This window comes from Melanotaenia boesemani, chromosome 16 (assembly GCF_017639745.1).
Source record: "Melanotaenia boesemani isolate fMelBoe1 chromosome 16, fMelBoe1.pri, whole genome shotgun sequence".
NCBI classification, from domain to species: Eukaryota; Metazoa; Chordata; class Actinopteri; order Atheriniformes; family Melanotaeniidae; genus Melanotaenia; species Melanotaenia boesemani.
Window position 1 is genome coordinate 32,974,389 of NC_055697.1, and position 23,885 is coordinate 32,998,273.

The following is a 23,885-nucleotide window of genomic DNA, read 5'->3' on the forward strand; positions in this document are numbered from 1 at the left end:
ACTAATTTTCCTTTATTAGAATCAGTCTTTAGTGCTGTATCATGGCGGTGGATTAGAGTGCTATTAGTTTGAGGGGGCCAATGAGAGAGGCACACACCGGAAACAGAAAATGATCTAAAACAGTTTTCTGCAAAAATCAAACATCCTCGTGTTTTTACATGTTAGAGCGACAGTGCGTTTTATATGTCAGAACATGTTTAAAAAAAACACTCAAATCTCTGCAGTTATAATTGTTTCCACCTACAGGAGAAGAAAAAGCACAGCTTTTATGTTTCCGTCCACCAGGTGGCGCCATATTTCCATCTGACAAACAAACAGATGAAAAGCTTTCCTTTGAAACGTGGCTTGGTGGAAACACTCATCCGGTTAGTTTCCACATCATGAATGAATCCAGAGTGCGGCCGGCCTCCCATGTAACCCTGCACTGCTGCTGTGGGATGTTAGTCATAATGGAAGCTGCTGACAACCTTTTCCAGCCACTCTGAGTCATGATCCAACACAAACACACACACCAGATGGCCAGGCCTGGTGGCGCACGGCCCATTAACACGCCCTGTTGACCAGGTTTTTATGAGCTGTTAATGGGCTCCAAACATCTCCTCCATACTGGAAACCTTCCTCCTCCTCCTCCTGCTGCTGCTGCTGCTGCTGGGGAAAGTGACGTTACCGTCTATACACATCACAACTGGAAACGCTCGCAGAAGGAAGCCCTTAAAACGACCTGTACAAGCAGATCAACAGCAGCAAAGCTGCTGCACGGATAATTTTTATTACAGATCGTTTTATTTGTGGGTTTGAATTTACGACTTTTGCTGTGAACCAGAGGTGCCAAACCTACGGCAAAGGGACCAAAACCAGCTCACCAGAGGGTCCAGTCTGGTCTGCAGGGTGAATTTAGGCAACATTAAAATAACACACAAGATATTAACTGTAATATTTTAATAAAAGTAAATTGTAGTTTCTAATGTTTCCAGGTGAGGTTTCATGTTTTCTGTTCAAATGTAAAACATGTCCAAGGCAGCAGAACTTGTTCTTTTCTTTCTGACATATTTTCTACTGAGATACACAGTATATACACAATATCTCACAGAAGTGAGTACACCCCTCGCAAAATATTTCAGTATATCTTTTCATGGGACGACACTATAGAAATAAAACTTTAATATACAGGACACCGAACTATGAAAACTAGACTTTGATATTCTGTATATATATATATATATATATATATATATATATATATATATATATATATATATATAGCGTAACCTGGACTCCAGTGAAATACCAGCAAAGTAACCTAAAAATAGAGAAAACTTCACATTATTTACACATATTTAATTTCTTCTATTTAATTACATGTTTTATTTAAATTATTTTAGATTTTTATTGTATATTATTTATACAAAAGTTTAAATAAATGAATGAGAAAATGAACGAGTGAATGAATGAATGAATGAAATGAATTTTTTTTATTTCATATGAACGGACAAAAGAGAAAACTATATACAAAAAGAAAATAATGAAAATCATTAAATCATAATGCAAGAAGTTTGAAAAAAATATATTTTTACATAAACAAATGTACGTTAATAAAATCAATAAAACCTCATTTTGTAAACAGGCCATGTGTTTTAAGCATTTATAAAAGCAGATTGAGCGTTTAAACATTACTTTAATGGCAGCTTGTTTTCATTTCCACAGAATTCAAAGCTCTGCTTCTAGCTTACAAAACAATAACCCAAACGGCTCCGGTCTACCTCCACTCCTTAATCCAGAGCTACTCTCCCTCTACCTCCACTCCTTAATCCAGAGCTACTCTCCCTCTACCTCCACTCCTTAATCCAGAGCTACTCTCCCTCTACCTCCACTCCTTAATCCAGAGCTACTCTCCCTCTACCTCCACTCCTTAATCCAGAGCTACACTCCCTCTACCTCCACTCCTTAATCCAGAGCTACTCTCCCTCTACCTCCACTCCTTAATCCAGAGCTACTCTCCCTCTACCTCCACTCCTTAATCCAGAGCTACACTCCCTCTACCTCCACTCCTTAATCCAGAGCTACTCTCCCTCTACCTCCACTCCTTAATCCAGAGCTACACTCCCTCTACCTCCACTCCTTAATCCAGAGCTACTCTCCCTCTACCTCCACTCCTTAATCCAGAGCTACACTCCCTCTACCTCCACTCCTTAATCCAGAGCTACTCTCCCTCTACCTCCACTCCTTAATCCAGAGCTACTCTCCCTCTACCTCCACTCCTTAATCCAGAGCTACACTCCCTCTACCTCCACTCCTTAATCCAGAGCTACTCTCCCTCTACCTCCACTCCTTAATCCAGAGCTACTCTCCCTCTACCTCCACTCCTTAATCCAGAGCTACACTCCCTCTACCTCCACTCCTTAATCCAGAGCTACTCTCCCTCTACCTCCACTCCTTAATCCAGAGCTACTCTCCCTCTCCCTCCACTCCTTAATCCAGAGCTACTCTCCCTCTACCTCCACTCCTTAATCCAGAGCTACACTCCCTCTACCTCCACTCCTTAATCCAGAGCTACTCTCCCTCTACCTCCACTCCTTAATCCAGAGCTACTCTCCCTCTACCTCCACTCCTTAATCCAGAGCTACTCTCCCTCTACCTCCACTCCTTAATCCAGAGCTACACTCCCTCTACCTCCACTCCTTAATCCAGAGCTACACTCCCTCTACCTCCGCTCCTTAATCCAGAGCTACACTCCCTCTACCTCCACTCCTTAATCCAGAGCTACACTCCCTCTACCTCCGCTCCTTAATCCAGAGCTACACTCCCTCTACCTCCACTCCTTAATCCAGAGCTACACTCCCTCTACCTCCGCTCCTTAATCCAGAGCTACACTCCCTCTCCCTCCGCTCCTTAATCCAGAGCTACACTCCCTCTACCTCCACTCCTTAATCCAGAGCTACACTCCCTCTACCTCCGCTCCTTAATCCAGAGCTACACTCCCTCTACCTCCGCTCCTTAATCCAGAGCTACACTCCCTCTACCTCCGCTCCTTAATCCAGAGCTACACTCCCTCTACCTCCGCTCCTTAATCCAGAGCTACACTCCCTCTATCTCCGCTCCTTAATCCAGAGCTACACTCCCTCTACCTCCACTCCTTAATCCAGAGCTACACTCCCTCTACCTCCGCTCCTTAATCCAGAGCTACACTCCCTCTACCTCCACTCCTTAATCCAGAGCTACACTCCCTCTACCTCCACTCCTTAATCCAGAGCTACACTCCCTCTACCTCCACTCCTTAATCCAGAGCTACACTCCCTCTACCTCCACTCCTTAATCCAGAGCTACACTCCCTCTACCTCCACTCCTTAATCCAGAGCTACTCTCCCTCTCCCTCCACTCCTTAATCCAGAGCTACACTCCCTCTACCTCCACTCCTTAATCCAGAGCTACACTCCCTCTACCTCCACTCCTTAATCCAGAGCTACACTCCCTCTACCTCCGCTCCTTAATCCAGAGCTACTCTCCCTCTCCCTCCACTCCTTAATCAAATCAATCAAATCAAATCAAACTTTATTTATATAGCACCTTTCATACATAGAAATAGGAACTCAAGGTGCTTTACAGAGAGTAAAATCCCCCAGAACCCCAACCCAATAGCAGCAAGCCCACCCCCCACCACTTCCCATCAAACACACACACACATCACAGAGGATAAAAGCAAGTTAAAAGGACCAAGGAAACGCTGTCATAAATTCTGGGGTCTAGTGGTGTGGGGAAACACTGAGATAAAACACTGTAAAACCAAATCTAAAACAATCTAAAAACCAACCCTGGATATAAAAGTAATAGTAATATTGCTAAGACCCATAAAATAAAAGAACCCGTGAAATAAGAGAATCAGAATGATAAAACAAATACATAAATGATAAATAAATAGAAGCTGAATACAGCCTGTGTGTTAAGAATAAAGAGATGAATAAATACAATAGTAATAATAAAAGAAATGATTAAAATGCTAAACTAAAAAGGTGGGTCTTGAGTCTGTTTTTAAAGATATCCACACTAGGTGCTCCCCTCACGTCCTCAGGCAGGCTGTTCCACATACGAGGGCCGTAGAAACAAAAGGAGGACTCGTCGTGGGTTTTTGTTTTTACTCTGGGAACAGTTAAAAGGCCAGTACCAGAGGACCTGAGGGGTCTAGTGGGCTCATAAGATAAAAGCAAATCAGATAAATAAGGTGGGCTAAGACCATTAAGAGACTTAAAAACCAATAAAAGAATCTTAAAATCAATTCTGAAGCTGACGGGGAGCCAGTGCAGAGACTTTAAAATGGGTGTAATGTGGGCCCTCTTTCTGGTCTTTGCCAACAGACGTGCAGCTGCGTTCTGTACAAGCTGCAACTGGTTCAGGTACTTCTTTGGAAGACCAGAAAGAAGAGCATTGCAGTAATCTAATCTTGATGTGATAAAAGCATGAATCAGTGTCTCTGCACTGGCTCGAGAGAGAAACGGCCTGATGCGCGAGATGTTCTTTAGATGATAAAAAGCAGTCTTAGTTATGTTTTTAATATGCGGCTTAAAACTGAGATCTGCATCTAAAATCACTCCCAGCTTTTTTACTTGATTAAAATGGTTGAGTGCTACTGTTTTCAGCTTGGCCTCCAGTTTCTCTCTCTCAGCTTCAGGTCCAATCAATAAAACTTCTGTTTTGTCCTGGTTGAGCTGCAAGAAGTTTTCTGCCATCCACCCTCTGATATCTAAAATACAATCTAACAAGGCATCAATGGGCCCGTGTTCATCAGGAGTCACGGCAACATATAACTGTGTGTCATCAGCATAGCTGTGGAAATTTATGCCGTGTCTCCTGATGACATCACCAAGAGGAAGCATGTAAAGATTAAAAAGGGTGGGGCCTAAAACTGAGCCTTGGGGTACACCACAGGTCAGTCTATAGCTCTTGGACGAGGATTCCTTCATGCTAACAAAGAACTCTCTTTCTGTTAGATAGGATTTAAACCAGTTAAAAACAGTACCAGTGAGGCCAACCATGTCATGGAGTCTGTTTAAAAGAATAGTGTGGTCAACCGTGTCAAAGGCTGCGCTAAGGTCAAGCACCACTAAGACAGAGAGTTTTTTCATGTCAGTATTGAGCCTAAGGTCACTCACAACCTTGACCAGTGCCGTCTCAGTGCTGTGATTGGTCCTAAAACCTGACTGAAACTTCTCAAATTTATTGTGTGAGATTAAAAAATAATTTAACTGATAAAAAACAGATTTCTCTAAAATTTTGCTTAAAAACGACAGGTTGGATACTGGTCTGTAGTTGTTGAGGACTGAGGCTTCTAAATCGCTCTTCTTCAGAACAGGGGTCACCACGGCTGTCTTTAGGGAGGAAGGGAAGACGCCCGTCTGGAGAGAGCAATTCACAATGCTCAGCAAATCCTCCTCACAAGAGCCATAGACAGTTTTAAAAAAGGCAGTAGGGATGGGATCTAAAAAACAAGTTGCAGATCTTAACTGTGAAACAACATCCCTAAGCATTGCTGCATCAACCAGGGCAAAACTCTCCAGTGTTTCCTCACAAGTAAACAAAGCCCCAGACCGTTTAAAATCTACAATATGATGTTGACACAGGTCAGATCTGATTTTCTCTATTTTATCTGTGACGTGGGCTGCAAACTCCTCACACCTGGCATCAGTGGGTGTACCAGCAGGATTGTTAAAAACAGGGTTAATTAGGCGGTTGATGGTGGAGAAGAGAACACGTGGTTTGTTTTTATTGTCAGTTATGAGTTTGGAGAAGTGGGCCTGTCTTGATATTCTAACAGCTTTGTTGTAAATACATAAGTGTTCATGTAGAATTTGATAATTTATTGTTAGTTTGCTTTTTCGCCACCTCCGCTCTGCTATTCTGCAGTTCCTTTTTAACTTTTTGATATCTTCAGTTTTCCAGGGAGGAGCTGGTTTTGTTGTTACTTTCTTCAGTTTTAGTGGGGCCACTTTGTCCAGGGTAGCACGTAATTTACTGTTAAAATGGTCAACAATAAAATCACAGGATGAGGGGGAAATAAAAGCTGGGGCGCTGTGAAGTTGATCAGTAAAGTTTGCAGCTACTTCAGCATTAAGACAGCGTTTCCTAATGGTCTGTTCAGGGATAGCTTGTTTCATAAAACCTTCAACCTTAAAAAAGACACAGAAATGGTCAGAAATACCTAAATCAACAACTGATGTTATGTTAGTAGATAGTCCATAAGTAATAACAAGGTCTAATGTGTGGCCCTTGTTGTGCATGGGTACTCTGACATGCTGGGTAAAATTCATACAGTCTAAAAGATTTAAAAAGTCCTGGGAGAAAGAGTCAGACTGATTATCTATGTGCAAATTAAAATCACCTAAAATAACAATCCTCTCATACTGGTTGTGAATGATTGAAAGCAGCTCTGAAAAGTCTGTTATGAATGATGAGCACCTTCCAGGAGGTCTATATACCGTTACTCCAAGGACAGGTGGGCTGCTAATAACAGTGGTGTGATATTCAAAAGAGGAGTATTCATCAAACAAAATGTCTTTAAAACCAATGGAAGATGACAGGATAGAGGCTGTCCCACCACCCTTTCTGCCTTTCCTGGCCGTATGTGTGAACATGTTATTATGTGGTGATGCTTCAATTAGGGTGATGGGAGCATCTGTGCTGAGCCATGTCTCTGTTAAAAACATACAGTCAATGCTGTTGTCTAAAATCAGGTCATTTATAAGAAAGGACTTATTTAAAAGTGATCTGACGTTCAGTAGGGCCATATTCAGGGGACCAGGATGAGTGTCCTTAGAAACCGGGTGTGTGTTGGGTGGCCTGTTGAGTGTCTGTATTGACGTGAGGTTAGCAGGGTTTCTGTGGGACTTTTTACTGAGTATCTGTGTTCTGTTCGTGATTATGGACTGTATGGGGAGAGACACAGGTGTGGGTGGTGATGCCAAGTGGAACAGATAGGGGGCGCTGGCAGGGGATACAGTGCTCAATGGTGCAGGTAGGGTGTTGTGGTTGATAATTATTATGGGACGCGTTTGTAGTGCGTCAGGCATACAGGGGGCGCTAAAGGGCCGGTTGAGTGTTATGGTGTCAGGCAATGAAGAAGCATGTGCTGAGGGGGTGTGTGGTGTAAATAGTCAATCACGTGGGAAAACCTGCACGGCGTGTTGCAGATTAGCCGCTAACAAACGGCTACCAAGCTTGTTGGGATGCAAACCGTCTGAGCGAAATAAAGACGAACGCCCCCAGAACAGATTAAAACTATCAATAAAACACATGTTAAGAGATCTGCACGTGAACTGGAGCCATGTATTAAGTGACAAGATTCTGCTGAACCTGCCACTGCCCCGGTGAAGAGTTGGGATAGGGCCAGAGACAAACACGGATAATCCGTGGGAACGAAGGAGAGAAAAAAGTTCACGGAAATCCTTCTTAGTTATTTCGGATTGCTGGTGTGTGGTGTCATTCGTACCAACATGGACAACTACCCTATGGATTGTGTCCGGGATAGAGTTGAGGAGAGATGGGAGTTGCTTCAATAAAATTGGTACTGTGGCTCCAGGAACACAGTGAGTGACTGCATTGAAAAAGCGAATGTTTCTAATGATGGAGTCACCAACTATAAGTGTGGACGGGACAAAGAGTGGACGAGGCAGGGAGGGAGAGTGTGGTGGTACCTTGGTGCTGGATGAACTGCCATGTTGTTGTTGGTCCAGGCAGTTGTCAGGCTGAGGCGGATCATCTGACGGAGCAAGAACAGCCACGGGACTGGGCGGCTCGGTCACTGGAGGTGTCCGAGAGGGGAGGCCACTGGACCGCCTCAGAACAGCCTCCTTGAGAAACCTCCTCCGAGCAGAAGACTTAGTACGGCGGCATTGCGATTCTCTGGTGGATTTTGCGGACTGGAGCGACTCTGATGTCGGCGGAGCATTACACACAGGACTTGGCGGTATATCATCCAGATCTGGCGAAGTGACACTACGAGGTACACCCGCAGTCGGAACCCGTGGACAGCCAGGATCACTTCTCGACAGAGCCGGGAACTCCAAGGAGGACTCCTGGTCGGGAAGCACCTGTGCCGCTGAAGCAGCAGCTGGGGAAACCGGTGAGTCCGTGGCAAGGGCCGCGTAGCGATTGGAGAGGCTCAAGCCGGGATTCCGAACCCCGACCAATCTCCTACTCCCGCGGACGATAACCTCTTCATCCAACTGCTGCTTTGGAGTTGAGCACGAAGAGGGCCGTGGACCAGTGGATCGATCCCAAACAACTGTGTCATAGTAGGCAGCGCTGAGGCCAGGCGCTTGTGCTGACTACATGCCACGTCCATAAGTTTGGAAATAAGTCCTTCTTTCTCCTGTAACTCCGCAGAGAGCCGGCGAACATCGTCTTGCAGGTCAGAAATGATTTTATTATTGTTTTTTAGAGTAACCACAGTGAATTCAGTCTTAGTTTCTTGAGCCATGAGAACACCAGACGCAACACCAGACGCCATGTCAGCTTCGTTGTGAAGTCCAGAGCTACACTCCCTCTACCTCCACTCCTTAATCCAGAGCTACACTCCCTCTACCTCCACTCCTTAATCCAGAGCTACTCTCCCTCTATCTCCACTCCTTAATCCAGAGCTACTCTCCCTCTACCTCCACTCCTTAATCCAGAGCTACTCTCCCTCTACCTCCACTCCTTAATCCAGAGCTACTCTCCCTCTACCTCCACTCCTTAATCCAGAGCTACACTCCCTCTACCTCCACTCCTTAATCCAGAGCTACTCTCCCTCTACCTCCACTCCTTAATCCAGAGCTACTCTCCCTCTACCTCCACTCCTTAATCCAGAGCTACACTCCCTCTACCTCCACTCCTTAATCCAGAGCTACTCTCCCTCTACCTCCACTCCTTAATCCAGAGATACACTCCCTCTACCTCCACTCCTTAATCCAGAGCTACTCTCCCTCTACCTCCACTCCTTAATCCAGAGCTACACTCCCTCTACCTCCACTCCTTAATCCAGAGCTACACTCCCTCTACCTCCACTCCTTAATCCAGAGCTACTCTCCCTCTACCTCCACTCCTTAATCCAGAGCTACTCTCCCTCTCCCTCCACTCCTTAATCCAGAGCTACTCTCCCTCTACCTCCACTCCTTAATCCAGAGCTACACTCCCTCTACCTCCACTCCTTAATCCAGAGCTACTCTCCCTCTATCTCCACTCCTTAATCCAGAGCTACTCTCCCTCTACCTCCACTCCTTAATCCAGAGCTACACTCCCTCTACCTCCACTCCTTAATCCAGAGCTACACTCCCTCTACCTCCACTCCTTAATCCAGAGCTACACTCCCTCTACCTCCACTCCTTAATCCAGAGCTACACTCCCTCTACCTCCACTCCTTAATCCAGAACTACTCTCCCTCTATCTCCACTCCTTAATCCAGAGCTACACTCCCTCCACAGTTACGTTCTGCCAGTGAAAGACGCCTAGTGCTCCCACCACAAGGTGGCGCCACATCAGTAGCTAGACTCTTCTCCTCTGTTGTTCCCGGTGGTGGAACGATCTACCAAACTCCATCCGATCCGCAGAGTCCTTATCCACTTTTAAAAGCAAGCTAAAGACTCAGTTGTTTAAGGAGCATTTCCACACTTAGCTTAACTCTTCTACTCAGAATGAGTTAGAAAGATTTGTCCAGCTCTTTGGCTCAACCAGGTACTGAAGAAGCTGCTGCACTTATGCCCAAGTTGATGCTGTTTGATGAAATCGTGATCTTGTATTTAAACAAAATGACTTACAAAGAGAAAAAATATTATATGAACTGCCTCTAGCGCTACATGACAGCACCTGGTTCAACCTGGACTCAAAGCGGTCTGACGACCACTTAATTATGACGTCCATCTTGTTTGAATTCTTGCTTGTGTTGTTCTTCCTCTCAAATGTAAGTGAAAGCATCTGCTAAATGACTGTAGAATAGAATAGAATAGAATAGGGTTCATTTCTGCTGCTTTATCAAATACCCACTTAGACACTTCATTTGTCTCAGAGGGGCAAACACGTTATAATTCTCTTTTTTTGTAATTTATTGACGTTTCTTACATGATTGTTGAGCCATGACCCATTCCTGATGGAAAGACTGCTATGGACGCTTTTATACCCAACCCTGACACCCTCACTGGTATTTAATGTTCTACTGATTGGAGAATCTATAAAACTTTGTCTTTTTTGGCTGTGTTGCAGCATCATTTATAAAGATTATTTTCACAACACAGTTGCTCACTTAAGACAGATAAAATTATTTGCATGTAAAAAAAATTAATATTTTAAGTCTTCATTGTTTTTGAGGAACTTTCATCCAGCTAAAAAAGGAACCTCTGGAACTTCTGAACAGCAGTGAAGCTAAATTAGTTTCCAAATAACAGATAAGGAAGCAGAAAACCATCTCTGGCCGACTTACCCGAGCAATCCGCAGGATGGAGTCGCCATTTATGTCAAAGTTTGGTGAGTAAGTGATGCACAGCAGGACCTGCACACACACCAGAGACACACCGTTTCATCTAGAAGACTGAACTCTGTTGCTCTCAATGACATGGAGGGACACAGTTTAAAGGCTCTGGGGAGAATCTGATTTTTACCTTCATGACTTCCACCTGCAAGTCTTCATGGAGAGACGGGGTGACTCTGATGGCCTCCAACATCTGGTAAAGCAGCTGTTTCTCCAGCACCTCCACAGCGACGCCACCCACAAGCCGGTCGTCACACAGGAGCTTCTGAAGGACAAAAAAACCCACAGAGCTTCAGTTTTGACTTCACATTGAGCCAGAGAAGGAGAATCAGTGGATTTTCTTTCTGTACCTGCATGCCAAGGAGAGCAGTCTGTCCCAGTTTGGTGTTTTTAGATTCCAGAGCCATCTGGAGAGGCAGCAGACAGCGCTCTCTGTACACAAAACACATTTACAGCAAATCTAAACTGGCAACCAAGAAACGAAATATGACTGAAAAATGATCATCGCAGAGAAAACCCCGACGTGAACTGTCACAATCACAAATTTCATAAATATATTATCCCAAAAACTATCCAACAATTTGGGGTTGGAAGCATTTGTCAGAACACAGGATGAACCAGAGAAACATCCACAGGTACACCCGATCCAATTATGCTAACGTGGTAATCATCCAATCACAGGCCAGCAAATCCATGCATTTCAGGCAGTATTGTCCTGGATCATTTCACTATAAACCAGTGTGTAGCAGCTTTTAATCCCAGTATAAACCAGTCTGTAGCAGCTTTTAATCCCAGTATAAACCAGTCTGTAACAGCTTTTAATCCCAGTATAAACCAGTCTGTAACAGCTTTTAATCCCAGTACAAACCAGTCTGTAGCAGCTTTTAATCCCAGTATAAACCAGTCTGTAGCAGCTTTTAATCCCAGTACAAATCAGTCTGTAGCAGCTTTTAATCCCAGTATAAACCAGTCTGTAGCAGCTTTTAATCCCAGTACAAACCAGTCTGTAGCAGCTTTTAATCCCAGTATAAACCAGTGAGTAGCAGCTTTTAATCCCAGTATAAACCAGTCTGTAGCAGCTCTTAATCCCAGTATAAACCAGTATGTAGCAGCTTTTAATCCCAGTATAAACCAGTCTGTAACAGCTCTTAATCCCAGTATAAACCAGTATGTAGCAGCTTTTAATCCCAGTATAAACCAGTCTGTAACAGCTTTTAATCCCAGTATAAACCAGTGTGTAACAGCTTTTAATCCCAGTATAAACCAGTCTGTAACAGCTTTTAATCCCAGTATAAACCAGTCTGTAGCAGCTTTTAATCCCAGTATAAACCAGTCTGTAACAGCTCTTAATCCCAGTATAAACCAGTCTGTAGCAGCTTTTAATCCCAGTATAAACCAGTCTGTAACAGCTTTTAATCCCAGTATAAACCAGTCTGTAGCAGCTTTTAATCCCAGTATAAACCAGTCTGTAGCAGCTTTTAATCCCAGTATAAACCAGTGTGTAGCAGCTTTTAATCCCAGTATAAACCAGTGTGTAACAGCTTTTAATCCCAGTATAAACCAGTCTGTAGCAGTTTTTAATCCCAGTATAAACCAGTCTGTAACAGATTTTAATCCCAGTATAAACCAGTATGTAGCAGCTTTTAATCCCAGTATAAACCAGTCTGTAGCAGCTTTTAATCCCAGTATAAACCAGTCTGTAGCAGCTTTTAATCCCAGTATAAACCAGTCTGTAGCAGCTTTTAATCCCAGTATAAACCAGTCTGTAACAGCTTTTAATCCCAGTATAAACCAGTCTGTAACAGCTTTTAATCCCAGTATAAACCAGTCTGTAGCAGCTTTTAATCCCAGTATAAACCAGTATGTAGCAGCTTTTAATCCCAGTATAAACCAGTATGTAACAGCTTTTAATCCCAGTATAAACCAGTCTGTAACAGCTTTTAATCCCAGTATAAACCAGTCTGTAGCAGCTTTTAATCCCAGTATAAACCAGTCTGTAACAGCTCTTAATCCCAGTATAAACCAGTATGTAGCAGCTTTTAATCCCAGTATAAACCAGTCTGTAGCAGTTTTTAATCCCAGTATAAACCAGTATGTAGCAGCTTTTAATCCCAGTATAAACCAGTCTGTAACAGCTTTTAATCCCAGTATAAACCAGTCTGTAGCAGCTTTTAATCCCAGTATAAACCAGTATGTAGCAGCTTTTAATCCCAGTATAAACCAGTCTGTAACAGCTTTTAATCCCAGTATAAACCAGTCTGTAACAGCTTTTAATCCCAGTATAAACCAGTGTGTAACAGTTTTTATTCCCAGTATAAACCAGTCTGTAACAGCTTTTAATCCCAGTATAAACCAGTGTGTAACAGCTTTTAATCCCAGTATAAACCAGTCTGTAACAGCTTTTAATCCCAGTATAAACCAGTCTGTAGCAGCTTTTAATCCCAGTATAAACCAGTCTGTAGCAGCTTTTAATCCCAGTATAAACCAGTCTGTAACAGCTCTTAATCCCAGTATAAACCAGTATGTAGCAGCTTTTAATCCCAGTATAAACCAGTGTGTAGCAGCTTTTAATCCCAGTACAAACCAGTCTGTAACAGCTTTTAATCCCAGTATAAACCAGTTTGTAGCAGCTTTAAATCCCAGTATAAACCAGTGTGTAGCAGCTTTTAATCCCAGTATAAACCAGTGTGTAACAGCTTTTAATCCCAGTATAAACCAGTTTGTAGCAGCTTTTAATCCCAGTATAAACCAGTCTGTAGCAGCTTTTAATCCAAGTATAAACCAGTGTGTAGCAGCTTTTAATCCCAGTACAAACCAGTCTGTAACAGCTTTTAATCCCAGTATAAACCAGTCTGTAGCAGCTTTTAATCCAAGTATAAACCAGTCTGTAGCAGCTTTTAATCCCAGTATAAACCAGTCTGTAGCAGCTTTTAATCCAAGTATAAACCAGTGTGTAGCAGCTTTTAATCCCAGTACAAACCAGTCTGTAACAGCTTTTAATCCCAGTATAAACCAGTCTGTAGCAGCTTTTAATCCCAGTATAAACCAGTCTGTAGCAGCTCTTAATCCCAGTATAAACCAGTCTGTAACAGCTTTTAATCCCAGTATAAACCAGTCTGTAGCAGCTTTTAATCCAAGTATAAACCAGTCTGTAGCAGCTTTTAATCCCAGTATAAACCAGTGTGTAGCAGCTTTTAATCCCAGTATAAACCAGTCTGTAGCACCTTTTAATCCCAGTACAAACCAGTCTGTAACAGCTTTTAATCCCAGTATAAAGCAGTCTGTAGCAGCTTTTAATCCAAGTATAAACCAGTGTGTAGCAGCTTTTAATCCCAGTATAAACCAGTGTGTAGCAGCTTTTAATCCAAGTATAAACCAGTCTGTAGCAGCTTTTAATCCCAGTATAAACCAGTCTGTAGCAGCTTTTAATCCCAGTACAAACCAGTCTGTAACAGCTTTTAATCCCAGTATAAACCAGTCTGTAGCAGCTTTTAATCCCAGTATAAACCAGTGTGTAGCAGCTTTTAATCCCAGTATAAACCAGTCTGTAGCAGCTTTTAATCCCAGTACAAACCAGTCTGTAACAGCTTTTAATCCAAGTATAAACCAGTCTGTAGCAGCTTTCAATCCCAGTATAAACCAGTGTGTAGCAGCTTTTAATCCCAGTACAAACCAGTCTGTAACAGCTTTTAATCCCAGTATAAACCAGTCTGTAGCAGCTTTTAATCCAAGTATAAACCAGTGTGTAGCAGCTTTTAATCCCAGTATAAACCAGTATGTAGCAGCTTTTAATCCCAGTATAAACCAGTCTGTAACAGCTCTTAATCCCAGTATAAACCAGTATGTAGCAGCTTTTAATCCCAGTATAAACCAGTGTGTAGCAGCATTTAATCCCAGTATAAACCAGTCTGTAACAGCTCTTAATCCCAGTATAAACCAGTATGTAGCAGCTTTTAATCCCAGTATAAACCAGTGTGTAGCAGCTTTTAATCCCAGTATAAACCAGTCTGTAGCAGCTATTAATCCCAGTATAAACCAGTCTGTAACAGCTTTTAATCCCAGTATAAACCAGTCTGTAACAGCTTTTAATCCCAGTATAAACCAGTCTGTAGAAGCTTTTAATCCCAGTATAAACCAGTCTGTAGCTGCTTTTAATCCCAGTATAAACCAGTCTGTAACAGCTTTTAATCCCAGTATAAACCAGTCTGTAGCAGCTTTTAATACCAGTATAAACCAGTCTGTAACAGCTTTTAATCCCAGTATAAACCAGTCTGTAACAGCTTTTAATCCCAGTATAAACCAGTTTGTAGCAGCTTTTAATCCCAGTATAAACCAGTCTGTAACAGCTTTTAATCCCAGTATAAACCAGTGTGTAGCAGCTTTTAATCCCAGTATAAACCAGTCTGTAGCAGCTTTAATCCCAGTATAAACCAGTCTGTAACAGCTTTTAATCCCAGTATAAACCAGTGTGTAGCAGTTTTTAATCCCAGTATAAACCAGTGTGTAGCAGCTTTTAATCCCAGTATAAACCAGTGTGTAGCAGCTTTTAATCCCAGTATAAACCAGTCTGTAACAGCTTTTAATCCCAGTATAAACCAGTCTGTAACAGCTTTTAATCCCAGTATAAACCAGTGTGTAGCAGCTTTTAATCCCAGTATAAACCAGTCTGTAGCAGCTTTTAATCCCAGTATAAACCAGTCTGTAGCAGCTTTTAATCCCAGTATAAACCAGTCTGTAGCAGCTTTTAATCCCAGTATAAACCAGTCTGTAGCAGCTTTTAATCCCAGTATAAACCAGTCTGTAGCACCTTTTAATCCCAGTACAAACCAGTCTGTAACAGCTTTTAATCCCAGTATAAAGCAGTCTGTAGCAGCTTTTAATCCAAGTATAAACCAGTGTGTAGCAGCTTTTAATCCCAGTATAAACCAGTGTGTAGCAGCTTTTAATCCAAGTATAAACCAGTCTGTAGCAGCTTTTAATCCCAGTATAAACCAGTCTGTAGCAGCTTTTAATCCCAGTACAAACCAGTCTGTAACAGCTTTTAATCCCAGTATAAACCAGTCTGTAGCAGCTTTTAATCCCAGTATAAACCAGTGTGTAGCAGCTTTTAATCACAGTATAAACCAGTCTGTAGCAGCTTTTAATCCCAGTACAAACCAGTCTGTAACAGCTTTTAATCCAAGTATAAACCAGTCTGTAGCAGCTTTCAATCCCAGTATAAACCAGTGTGTAGCAGCTTTTAATCCCAGTACAAACCAGTCTGTAACAGCTTTTAATCCCAGTATAAACCAGTCTGTAGCAGCTTTTAATCCAAGTATAAACCAGTGTGTAGCAGCTTTTAATCCCAGTATAAACCAGTCTGTAGCAGCTCTTAATCCCAGTATAAACCAGTATGTAGCAGCTTTTAATCCCAGTATAAACCAGTCTGTAACAGCTCTTAATCCCAGTATAAACCAGTATGTAGCAGCTTTTAATCCCAGTATAAACCAGTGTGTAGCAGCTTTTAATCCCAGTATAAACCAGTCTGTAGCAGCTATTAATCCCAGTATAAACCAGTCTGTAACAGCTTTTAATCCCAGTATAAACCAGTCTGTAACAGCTTTTAATCCCAGTATAAACCAGTCTGTAGCAGCTTTTAATCCCAGTATAAACCAGTCTGTAGCTGCTTTTAATCCCAGTATAAACCAGTCTGTAACAGCTTTTAATCCCAGTATAAACCAGTCTGTAGCAGCTTTTAATACCAGTATAAACCAGTCTGTAACAGCTTTTAATCCCAGTATAAACCAGTCTGTAACAGCTTTTAATCCCAGTATAAACCAGTTTGTAGCAGCTTTTAATCCCAGTATAAACCAGTCTGTAACAGCTTTTAATCCCAGTATAAACCAGTGTGTAGCAGCTTTTAATCCCAGTATAAACCAGTCTGTAGCAGCTTTAATCCCAGTATAAACCAGTCTGTAACAGCTTTTAATCCCAGTATAAACCAGTGTGTAGCAGTTTTTAATCCCAGTATAAACCAGTGTGTAGCAGCTTTTAATCCCAGTATAAACCAGTGTGTAGCAGCTTTTAATCCCAGTATAAACCAGTCTGTACCAGCTTTTAATCCCAGTATAAACCAGTCTGTAACAGCTTTTAATCCCAGTATAAACCAGTGTGTAGCAGCTTTTAATCCCAGTATAAACCAGTCTGTAGCAGCTTTTAATCCCAGTATAAACCAGTCTGTAACAGCTTTTAATCCCAGTATAAACCAGTGTGTAGCAGCTGTCAGACTGGGAGGTAAAATGATGTAAAATGAATGTATGAATAGATATAGCAGCATAAAGGTCGACCAGAAGAAGAAAGCAGAATTTATCACTAACAGAACTTTGTAGAAATAACACACAGATCAACAGTGACCAAACCTTTTCTCATCTCATCGTTCTCTCAAGTCTTGGCTTTCAGGAGAAAAAATATTGTTATTGAAACAAACACACAACAGAAACTATTTCCATGTTTCCACTTTTTCCTCATTTCCAGTTATTCCTGCTACTATTTACCTGCTATCCTCACTAAACCAACTCCAGCTCAGCTGCTTTGTGGCGCCACCGTGCATCAGAAACGTCTTCTTGGCTTTATTCCAGCCATAGAGGAGCATTATTTTTCTTCTTTTCACACACACATAGAACTTTCTGCTCACTGGTTGATCTTTGGCTGCTCCTGATTGGACGTTACCGTCAATCTAAGCTCTCTGATTGGTGGAAAGTCTGACAGGAAGTGGCTTCATCATCATGTCCAGGTCTAAATAGAGGTCTCTTAGCAACATAGTAGTGATGGTGATGTTTTTATGGTGAAATGTGATAAATAATGCTGTTATCATGGATCATTGTGGATTTACCAGATAGAGTCTCTGAATAAATTTAGTGGCTGGATTGTAAACCTCCTGGACGGGATAGAAATGCTGGAAAACTTCCGTAAATCAGCTAAAGGTTAAAATATCCATCACATTTACCCCACAGAGCTACACACCACCGCTGCTGGTGGAGGAGATGGAGCTCAGGGAGACCTGATGGAGGTTAAAGGGTTAATAGGAAATACTTCTAGTACCGGGTCGGACCTTTTTAATCCTGGTGTGATAGATGAAGCAGGTGGTGGAAACCTTCCTCAGAGGTTTTCTCCATATTAACATGACAGCATCACACAGTTGCTGCAGGTTTGTCGGCTGCATCCATGATGAGAATCTCCCGTTCCACCACATCCCAAAGCTGCTCTACTGGACTGAGATCTGGTGGCTGTGGAGGCCGTTGGAGTCCAGTGAACTCATCGTCATGTTCTAGAAAGCAGGTGGAGATGATCTGAGCTTTGTGACATGGTGCATTATCCTGCTGGAAGTAGCATCAGAAGATGCTCCACTGTGGTCATAAAGGGATGGACATGGTCAGCAACAATACTCAGGTAGGCTGTGCTGGTTAAACCAGGCCACGTTGGTACTAAGGGGCCCAAAGTGGACCAAGAAAATCTCCCCCCACCATTACACCAGCAGCAGCCTGAAGCGTTGATCCAAGGCAGGATGGATCCATGTTTTCATGATGTTTCCAGCAGATTCTGAGCCGAGCATCTGAATGTGGAGCTGAAATGGAGACTCATCAGACCAGCAACGTTTCTCCATCTTCTATTGTCCAGTGTTGGTGAGTGTGTGTGAATTGTAGCCTCAGTTTCCTGTTCTTAGCTGGCAGGAGGCACCCGGTGTGTCTTCTGCTGCATCCTGGTCCAGACAACTGCTGCTCTGGATGTTTTCTCTTCTTCAGACCATCTCTGGAAACCCTGGAGATGGTTGTGGATGGAAATCCCAGTAAATACTCAGACCTACAACCATGAAACGTTCAAAGTCTCTTAAATCCTCTTTCTTCCTCATCCTGATGCTCAGCTTGAATTTCATCAAGTCGTCTTCACCACGTCTACATGACTCCATGCTGCCGTGTGATTGGCTGGTTGGATATGTGTGTTAACAGGAAGTTGAACAGGTGGATGGGGAGTGTAAATGTTTGCAGATTTAAGTCATTGTTGTGTGGCCAGCCTTCTTCCCTCCCCTGAATGCTTCATTTCATCTTAGTGACTAAGCTGTGATTCACTTCAGCTGCTGCAAATGTCTCCAAACAAGCTGGCATCATCATCATCGTCATCATCATCATATCTGATGGGATGAGACCAAAATCTGGATCATACTCAGTCAGGTTGGCTTTCAGCAGGTTGTAAAGTCATTGCTATGGTTCTCTGCAGCATGTTGGTCACCTTAAACAGGATGAATATTTTTCATTCTGTTCCTGTCGCTTAAATCTGAAGTTTTTACATCGTCTGATGAAATGCAACTAAATGCTGCTGAGCTGTGATGTAGCTCCAAACAATCCTTGCTGCTGTGTCATCTGTATTTTCTTCTGGCGCTGACTTTCCTTCTCATGACTGAACAGCTCGAGGTAAATCAAAACAAACCCAGAATCAATCAAGTAATCATAAATCCAGCTGAATAATAAATCGTGTGTGCATGCAGGCTCTGGGTGCAGCTGGGTGCAGCCATGGGTGATCAGACCCGGCTTGTGTTCAGGTGGCATTCGCTGCCCCTCATGGGTCTCGTCTCCTGATCCAGAGCCATCTCCAGGCTTTCTCTGCTTCCTCCGTGATGTTCTTAATGGCTCGTCTCCAGAACACTCAAGGTTTTATGGAGTGATTGCCCGTAACTCTGCACCCAACCTCAGTGGGCATGCACTTTGCCTTCCAGCCCTGCTTGTGGCAATCTATGACCAGCTCTTCATATTTAGTCCTCTTTCTCCCGTGGGGCTCGCCCAGACGGTCCTTCCACGGCACCGTCAGCTCCATCAGGATGATGCTTTGAAACTAGGAGGATGTCTGGCCTCAGGGTGGTGGCAACGGTGTGCTGGGGGAACTTAGCTGTTTCTCCATGTCAACAGACCGCACCACAGACTGTACAGTTGCCTGGAGTCCTGCTGGGATTCTGACTCCTGCAGTTCTTCGTAGCTGTTCTCCACCCTTTAGGAAGGCGATCGCCTGGGTGGTGTGGTAGGGCCGACTGCTGCTGCTCCCCATCCCCATCTGGGGAACTTTGCCCCAGATGAAGAGATCTGATGTGCTGGGCAGATTGTCATATACTGCCTGTACAAGGAACTTTATGTGCTGTGGTTCTGCCCCCCAGTGATCAGTACATGTGACCTTCCGGTCGATGGCCAGCTGCCACCATGTCCAGGCACCCTGCGGCTATTGACAGCTCTACTGGTCCTCAGCTCCTCCACCTCACTTCCTCCCGGATCCATCTGCATCTTTCTTTCCCCTTGGCCTTCTCATAATGTGGCATTGGAAAGGTCCCCAGACCAGCTGTACCTCGGGTCATGGCTCCAACCAGGGCTCTGTGGCGTATCCGCGATATGCAAAACGGCTTCGTCGGCTCTCCACTTCCTCCTGGTTTTCACCATGACCCCTGCCTGGCCACCTTGGGGTCGCCGGAGTCATCAGCTCTCTTGCTCTTGTCACCTTAAACTTCTCCTCAAGTGACTTCAGGGGCAGCTGAAGCTTGGTGCTCTGTCCATAGAGGGCGATGCTGATGGGGCTCCTAGGAAGTCCCAGCCACCTCCTAAGGAAGCTGCTGACTTTCCTCTCCAAACCTTCTGTGATGGAGATAATATTTTACTCTATTTTACTTTATCCCAGTCTTTCATTTTCCCTTTTGTTCCTAACTTTTTCCTTTTATATAACTGGAAATAAAATCAAACATTTAGGGGTTAAATGCCAGTTTGATGACATGATGTTGTTGTTTTAATGGAAAACAACAACATAAATTCAGTTATTTGCCATATAATGCCTGTCCTCTAAGGAGGACAGTGTCCTCTAAGGACCTGGAAGGGTGATAAATTAAAGAGACCTATGGGAGTTAATTCCAGACAAGCTGGAACCTAATGATTAAACCTGTCTGTTATCAGACCATCCCTAAACAGATGGAGAAACAAGCTGAATCCAACACAGACTCCAACTACACACAGACTCATCTGGAACACGGTGGATTTCCAGGTGAAAAGGTGCCGACCTGCATGAGGCTGATGACCAGTTTAAACTGGAACACAGAAACGTTGTAAACCTCGGGCAGGCCACAGCCGCTTCAGAGCCGATGTTAAACATTTGCATTATCAGATGAGGAGTAACTGGATCATTTTAATCTATTCAAATCATACGACTCGCTTGGACATCAGCAGTTTGAATTCAAACCACCTTGAATTTAAGGTTCAGGCTGTTCAGTGTGTTTCCAGGACTCCAGACGAACTTCCTGCTTTGGTTGCACTGGTGCATCTAAAGGCCCATTTATGCTCCATCACATGTGTAAAAAGATGTACATTTCAAACGTATGTCACCATCCTCATAATTCTATTCTATTCTATTTTATTCTATTCTGTTCTATCATACTTCCATGCATGTTTCACATTGACATGGTTGTTAAGTCAGTTCCTCCACTAGAGGGCAGTACTGAGTTCAGAGTTAACTGATGAGTCGACGTCAGATTCAGACGCCATCTAGTGACGGTAATGTGTCGCTGCAAAGTTGATTCCAAACGCCCAACTCGCCCTAAACACTCGCATACAGTCTTTATTTAAACGCTCACACAGTTTCTACAGTTGTTGTGCTCGTCTTCATTCTTCTTCTGCTTTTTTAAAATCCTTTCCTGTTCTTCTTCTTCTATGGTTTCTTTCTTTCCCTGGTCAGCTATTCTGCTCGGCACTGCCCCCACGATTTCCAGTGTTGCTTCATCTTCTGCGTCCAGTGACGGTTAGCTAAGCTACGTGAAAACGGACCAAATTACATGCATAACCAATGAAGAAGACGGATGAAACTGTCCACCTGTCTGTGTAGACATCTTCTCCGTCTAGCATAAAAGAGCCTTCACAGCATCTGAGACCATTTCCTTCATTTGGGGCATTGTGAAAGCACAAACAGAATGATTGGAATCAAAGAAGAGGACTCGGTTCGCCTACATATGCAGGTCTACACCAGCTTCAAATACCAAATACAGGAAGTAGACATGTTATTTAAAAGGTTTGGCTCGTTTGGCTGAAGTGTATTGTGATCGCCATCTGGGTTCAGAGGAATGTTGCCCCCCGGCGCCAGATAGCATGCCCGATTTAAGATGACGTAGCCGCCACGCTGAGCCTCCATTCCACCATCTGCCGGCAGTACAGACTTCAAACTATAAACAAGTTTTTAAATTGTGTTTAAAAACCGGTAAAACCAGCGTTTTGATAAAACATGCTGTACTTTCTCTGTGTATATAATTATTATGTTTGGTGCAGGAAGAAACGGTAAAAACTGCTGATTGTAAGGAAACAGCCACAAGCAATGAGAAAAAAAGCCTAAAAAGACCCATAACAACCCCTTTCCTATTGGTGGTATAATGCTCCACATCAGCCAATCAGAAAATTCTATGGCAACATGATGAATCTGGTTGCTGAGGAAGAGGAGAAGTTGTGGGAGGGACCAAAAGCAGATCGAAGTGCTGCCTCCTGGTGGACAGGAGGACTACCAACCCTGGACATGTCCAGCCTGTGACGTCCTCTCTGTCTTCTAGTGGACAGGAACTGGTTTGTGGACTGGAACAAACCTTCTTCTGGTGAAATCTGATTGTTCTGTAAATGGCTAAACACCCCCCCTGAGACATTAGCTGCATGTTGATGTAAATAGTTGTTTATAATGTTGTTGTTTACTAAATTTGTACAAAAAGTTTTTTTTTTATTTAACTATTCATATTTGCATCCTAAATTCTAAAATGGTTCATTAAACATGTTTGTGGTTTTCACAATAAAAAAAAATCTAACATTTTAAATTAGTTATGTTCTATTTTTTGAAGATATCTGTCTCAGATAAAAATGTCTTTTTATGCCTGTATATTATGTAAAGGTCAGGTTAATACTCTAGTACTGCTATATGCTATAATATGCTATATTTAAGAAGGAATGAGGACATTAATCCACAGACTGAACCCCATCAGACCCAATAAACTTCAACCCATCCCTCTTCTGGTTCGGGGTATAAATGTTAAAAGAATTTCAGCACGGAGGACCGTTGCAGCTGACATGAGCTGGACTTACCGGAGCTGCGAAGGAGAAATCTTGGCTGATCCGTTCTGCGACTCCAGGGTTTCTGTCGTTCCATGGAACAAAGAGAAGGAAATGTTGGGATTAACAACCTTAAACAGATGTGCTACTGAATTCACAAATGTTTCCTCTTTCCTGTGTTTCACAGCTTCTTCTTCGCAAGTCATCTCCAAATGTACAAAGTCCAGAAGAAGCTGAGACACTTTGTGGTCCAGACTTTTACCACGACTTCACCACCAGGCTGAACTGCATCATGGAAGATCTTAAACAATGAGAATCAGCTTGGCTCCATCGGACACTGAACTACAGGAACCTCTGCTCAGAGCCCACGTAAAAAGACGAACCTGGAAACACCCAACTTTACAGGCCAGTGGACAGGGCTGAACAAGGTAAGAGCACACTTTTATTACTACTGCAAGTTTATTGTATTTTCTCTACTATTTTACTATATTTAACTATGTAATGTACTTTTTACTCTTCTATCTGTATATGCGCTCGGACCGGAGTCCCACTCGTCCCACTCCGAAGACTGGGACAAAATAAAACCTGAAAGTCTTTGTCACCTGGTTTCCTCAATCTTAGATTAGAAAAGAATTAAACTAGTACAAAGTGGGGAAAGGTGCAGGTATGAAATCGTACTAATCTGCATTTCCATCCTCTCCCAGCTTCTGTCGTTTGGGCTCTTTATGCTTCCAACATACAGTAGATGATAAACAACAATTTTCCCAGCAGGCACGAGACGTGCAGACGTCTCCACAACAAGTCCTGAGTTTCATGTTCTCTGCATGTGTGTGTGTTTCCTGGTTTGTGTGCGGTAGCTGTGTGTTTGTTCTGTATACCTGCACTCATCTGTGTGTGTTCAGGGTGTGTGGGAGTCTTCAGGTAAACACTCTGTGTGTTTCCAGATAGATTTATAAGGGAAATGCAACAGAAACACAGTTTTATCCAGACATCTCCTGATACAGTATGCATGCGGCCACATGTTCGGTTTCAAGGTCTGGACATGCCCAGTAAGGTTTGAACGTGTCCTTGTGCAACATGTGTGCATCTGTGTGTGAGAGAACACGATTCTGGCTTCATCAGCACAACCTGAAGCTCTTCTTTATTTGCTGTCTCACTGAGCTTCAGCTGCCACGTCATGCCCGGTAGTGGAACCATGTTTCCCACATGCTCGTGTGGTGTTTCACGGGGAAGTTTTACTCATAAATCGTACCTCAGATGAAGACGTGTCTTTATTTATTTACTCAACAAAAACTAAGAAAAGCTACGAGGAA

At 43.1% G+C, this 23,885-nt stretch overlaps 1 protein-coding gene across 5 annotated transcripts in view; it reads right to left on the reverse strand.

Moving 5' to 3' along the window:
* arfgef3 (ARFGEF family member 3) overlaps positions 1–23,885 on the reverse strand; it is a 90,289-nt gene that overhangs the window by 60,472 nt on the left and 5,932 nt on the right. For all 5 annotated transcript variants that reach the window (XM_042010348.1, XM_042010346.1, XM_042010347.1 and 2 more), the window contains exons 2-5: positions 22,606–22,657; positions 10,840–10,921; positions 10,620–10,754; positions 10,442–10,510 (exon numbers count right to left, since the gene is read on the reverse strand). In XM_042010348.1, coding sequence (XP_041866282.1) covers positions 10,442–10,510; positions 10,620–10,754; positions 10,840–10,921; positions 22,606–22,657 — 338 coding nt within the window. The remainder of the gene's footprint in view (positions 1–10,441; positions 10,511–10,619; positions 10,755–10,839; positions 10,922–22,605; positions 22,658–23,885) is intronic.